This window comes from Scomber japonicus, chromosome 10, assembly GCF_027409825.1.
Source record: "Scomber japonicus isolate fScoJap1 chromosome 10, fScoJap1.pri, whole genome shotgun sequence".
Lineage (NCBI taxonomy): Eukaryota > Metazoa > Chordata > Actinopteri > Scombriformes > Scombridae > Scomber > Scomber japonicus.
This window is the reverse complement of record NC_070587.1, coordinates 8,128,783-8,133,570: the sequence shown is the minus strand read 5'-3', so window position 1 is coordinate 8,133,570 and position 4,788 is coordinate 8,128,783. Positions and strand designations below refer to the sequence as shown.

At 38.7% G+C, this 4,788-nt stretch overlaps 1 protein-coding gene across 1 annotated transcript; it reads left to right on the top strand.

The window, feature by feature from the left end:
• The first annotated feature begins 1,232 nt into the window (after positions 1-1,232).
• ino80e (INO80 complex subunit E) lies at positions 1,233-4,788 on the top strand. Its single transcript, XM_053326510.1, has 8 exons — positions 1,233-1,287; positions 1,606-1,688; positions 1,797-1,867; positions 1,955-2,007; positions 2,443-2,524; positions 3,024-3,141; positions 3,454-3,552; positions 3,952-4,788. Exons 1-8 carry the CDS (start codon positions 1,260-1,262, stop codon positions 4,156-4,158), a joined length of 741 nt encoding a protein of 246 aa, XP_053182485.1. The 5' UTR covers positions 1,233-1,259; the 3' UTR covers positions 4,159-4,788.

Sequence of the window (4,788 nt, the reverse complement as noted above, 5' to 3'; positions counted from 1 at the left end):
GGGGAGATATTGTGTTTCATATTAACAGTTGTTTTGCCTAGAAGGGTCGCATGTTTATTTTTGCAAGGTATCTGTAATGTGTGGGGGTGTAGGAGATATTACAGAGCTCGTTGCGTTTAAGGATGCTGTTTGGCTATCCTTAGCCCTTCTGGGTTTCATATTGTCTGCACAGTCAGCATTTCTGCTTTCTTTTCTTCCAGGAGTGCATATCTGCATACCAATCCAACCACATATGCCTCTCCTTTTTTTAAATTTCTGCCTGTGCCTAATTTTGTATCTGCCCACTTACCTAAACTTGACATCTCTGTCTCTCTATTTGTCTCCTCCTGTGTCTTCCCTTTCTCTCCCATCGCCCAGCAACACACAGGGGGGTCTGACTAGGGGTATGTGCACTGAAGCAGCATTACTCATCTCTGCAAATGTTCCTCATCTATAATTCATGGTTCCGGGTCCTGGCAAGTGACTGTGCTGAGCTAAGGTTGAGCAGCAAACTCGGTGCACTACAGTATGCGGCAGGTGGAGGGGACACTGACAGGAAGACACAATAAAACACAAAAGCACATGAAGTAATGAAGGCATGCACAGTGATCCCTGACTGAGAATCAAAGGTGCTGAAAATCAGTCTTGACTATTCATTTTTAACTTGAAGTGATGATCTTATCATAATAATACCTCATGTAAGTTTTTATACTAACATGCAAACATACAGTCACCGGCTACTTCATTAGGTACACCTGTGAAATCTAATTCAATCCAGTACAACAGCTCTGCTTTAAATGCTACTTTTTTTTTTTTTTTAGAATTTATGAATTTTCAGCTTGTGTCAACATTGTCAAAAAACGGATCTGTTCTAATTTATGTTAATTACTGAGGTTGTACTAAGTGGTGGTGTGTACTGGTGTACTGGTGTTCCTAATATTTTATCCATTCCATTAACATATATGAGGGGGGCAAAATATTAGGATCACCAGTCAATATAATGCATCCCAGTACACCACCATTTACCATCTCAATAATAAAGATAAAGCAGAATGATCACCTTTTCAACAGTGTTAACAAAAAACTGAAATGTATAAACGTCAAAAAAAGTAGAATTTATGGAAGCGCAGTTGTATTGAATTGAATTAGATTACACAAGTGTACCTGTGTCCAGTGCCTGTATGTATAAATAATAAAATAAAACATAAATATATTAATAATACTATTTAGGCCCCGCCCATTCGACGCATGAAAACGACGTCACGAAAGTAAACAAGAGCATGTCGCACAGACAGACTCAAGCTAGAGGTATTTTAACGCATATAAAGATATTAGCATGTTATGGAGATAGTGTTTTCCTTTTTTAAGCAAACATCGTTTATTTTTACTGCAGGTTTGTCTCCAGCAGCTCGGCAGCTCCAGTAATGCTGCAGATTGAACTCACGTTTCCAGCTAGCTTAGCATACAATGTGTATCAGACAGTGTATGTTAGGGTTAGAGTTACGAATGACTCTGTGAACAAGCTGTGCTTTATAAACTAGGCGCCTTCAGTATAGACGTAAAACTGCAACATTTAACAGACTGTGGACTTCACCGTTTGATCATTTCTGTGTGTTTGTATTGTAGAAATGAACGGTCAAGCGGACGTCGAAGTCGACTACAAGCGGAAATACAAAAATCTCAAACGAAAATTAAAATTTCTTGTTTATGTGAGTACAGTTTTATTGATTTTTGTGGGTAAACCATCAGGCTTTGGTAATCTGTCAGTGTTTCCTAAATGCCTCTCCATTGATACTGATGTGTGAGTTTGGTTTCAGGAGCAGGAATGCTTTCAGGAGGAGCTGAGGAGAGCACAGAGGAAACTTCTCAAAGTCTCCAGAGACAAAAGGTGAGCGTGCGTGCAGATATAACTATAGTCATATTGTTATAGTGATAAAGTGTGGTGAATAACACTTTCATTCATTTCATATTCTAGCTTCCTTCTGGACCGATTGCTACAGTATGAGCGGGTAGATGAAGACTCCTCAGGTGATAATCATCATCATTAACTCATCATCAAACAAATCATTTGTTTATTGAGAAAAAATACATTCACAGTCACATTATATGATGGTCCTTTGCTATCTAAAACAGCCGTAATGATATCATTTAATTTGATTGAATGTGAAGGTTGCAGTATTTTTTAATAAATGCAAATTTAACCCACAACATACTTTATGTAGAAAAAATGTTTATCAAATGCACAGAAATATAATAAGTTTAAATATTTCCTTTTGTTATATTCTGGGTCACTTTTGGAAAGATCATTATATTTCTGGCTCAAAGAATGGTGTTTACGGTGTTTTACTACTATGAAATGTCACAATGTCACATTTGACCTGAACAACAATATGTAAGGGTTGTGTAAATTGTATCAGCTGTGTACTGCACTGTAACATCTGGATTTCTTTTCCTGTGTTTCAGATTCAGATGCAACGGTTTCTTCAGAAAACAGTGAAGGAGAGGGTCCCAGGGAGAGAGAAAGAGAACGAGATGGAGCGAAGAAGTAAGTTGGGAATTTCAAAAAGAAAATTTGGAAATTAGACCCATTAACTGAACAATCTCATCATTTTCTGCCAATCTCACAAGTTTTACTGCTCACAGTTCTGCCCACAAGATGCTAGTACTGTGTTGTACTTTCACAAACTGTGAAAAGTTACACAAATAAATGTTTATTCTATATGATCGATTAGACTCTTGTATTTGTTAAAGATTTAAAAGTGCTAAAGTGCATTTTCTTGTATTTGAATTATTTTTGAGAGGAAGGTAGAAGGGTCTGTTGTCACCCATCTCATAAGGAGATAAAAGTTACCTGTGTGGGATTGAGACTTAAATCGACAGAAGTCAATTAGATAATTAAAGCTTGGTCTTCCTTGTTCACCCTAAAATGCATGGACATACTTCATTTATTCAAACCTGAACTTAATGTGCCAGAGTTGAATTCTCTTGGCGTCATATCCAACACACTCTGAGTTTGTCTCAGTTTTTCATTTGCTTTGTTTCAGGCGAAGGAGTAGTCCTGGGGCATGTCTTCCTTCATCATCGTCGCCTCATCTCTCCCTGCTGTCCCGTCCAGGTGTAAATCCCCTGCAGTCATCAGGCTCAGGACCCTACCTCAACACTGTGAGTTCTCACTTCATTTTCTTTTGTCTTTGTTTTTCCAGCAACAGTAACATTGCATCTAGTGTCAGCTTCTCATCAGCAAACTGTTTTGATTTGGCATTATTTCTATAATTTGATCATTTTACCATCTTATTCATTAGTCTGTTTTATCTCTTTCTTTTGTCTTTTTTTTAAAAGTTTATATTGCATTGTTCATTCTTCTGTGTATGTTTTTGTTTTTTTGTGTGTGTGTCTTGTAAACTGCATATGCTTGTGTGCATGTGTGTTCGTGTGGTCATTTTACAAACTGGGGCCTACGTGTGTGTTGGGCAGATGCCCTTCCCACCCGAGTATTTGGCTCCCCCAGCTGAACGAATGAAGAAAGAGAGAAAAACAAAGACGACAAAAAACAAGAAAGAGACTACGGGGAAGGTGAGAGAGGAAAAGGGGAAAATTAGATATTTTAAAAGAATATAATGGAGACTTATGGACAAGTCCTATGTATGAATGTGCCATTTACAGTATATGTCTCAGGAATTCATGTATTGGAGTTTCCGATCAGTGTTTTTTCTGATCTTAACTTAATTTAATGTGTAATAATGACATTTCAGCGCATTAATTCAGTCCCCCTATGCTGTTTTCAGTTCAGCACTATACTCAAGTGACTGCAGTCAGTAAATCCTTTAGTCTGTGTACATGCAGCACGCTCTGTCCTGATTTACTCTGTATATCTGTGATGCAGCCATCCATCCATACTCCTCGTTTTTGCATCATATTTCCATCTCTCTCTTTCATTTCTAACATTTTTGCTTCATCCTGACCTCCCCTCAGGTTGTTGCCCCAATGACGGCTAATTACCCATCAGCTCCTACGGCTCCTCCGGGAGCCAGTGGCCCCTTCAGCTGGGTTCCCAGACAGATGCTCAGTGGAGACGCTGCTGAGGAGGAGGGGGAAAGTGACGGCGACAGCGACAGAGGAGATGAAGACAGAGGGGAGGGAGACGAGGCTGAACTAGTCATTGATATCCCTAATGAGTGAACATGAGTGTGTGTGTTTAGATGTATTTATACGCAGAAGATGCAGGAGCTGTGTGTGTGTGTGTGTGTGTGTGTGTGTGTGTGTGTGTGTGGGTGGGTGTGGGAGAGAAAGAATGAAAGACAGAACCTGACTAATGTATTTTTGTGTTGACCAGTCCATTCTTCAATCTGAGAAGGTGGCAAAGCTCCCCCCAATGGACATTTGTTAAACTGCAGTATCACTGTCAAAACAATTTCCCAGAGAAATGTGGTTTTCAAATATTATGTTAGGAATTTTATCTGTGACAAAGGTACAGTTTGAAAGCTTTTAAGAAAGCTTCACTGTCGCTGTGAGGATTGGATACTTTATTTCAAACACAGTTTCAAGCTTCCTGCTGATCACCTTTTTTTGTTGAAACTGACTAACAATGCTCAAACTGTGACTTCAGCTAGGTGTGTCCTCCACGCAGATGTACTTGTTTTTTGCTTTGAATTGTTTAACCACCATCTAGTATCTTAAAATAACTGTAATCCGATGAATTTGTCTTAGTGTGATATAGATGTTTGGAGGTTTCAAATGTTAAGTCGTCTTTGTTACAGACACATTTGACACCTTTTGCCATTTGTACTTAAACTATGTTGATATGGTTTT

What these genes read in the sequence shown, in the direction of transcription:
- ino80e (XM_053326510.1), top strand. Translation starts at nt 1,260, where the DNA reads ATGTCGCACAGACAGACTCAAGCTAGAG. An exon ending in CAGACAGACTCAAGCTAGAG is followed by an intron (nt 1,288 to 1,605) that starts GTATTTTAACGC and finishes TTTGTATTGTAG; the next exon opens with AAATGAACGGTCAAGCGGAC. An exon ending in GAACGAGATGGAGCGAAGAA is followed by an intron (nt 2,525 to 3,023) that starts GTAAGTTGGGAA and finishes GCTTTGTTTCAG; the next exon opens with GCGAAGGAGTAGTCCTGGGG.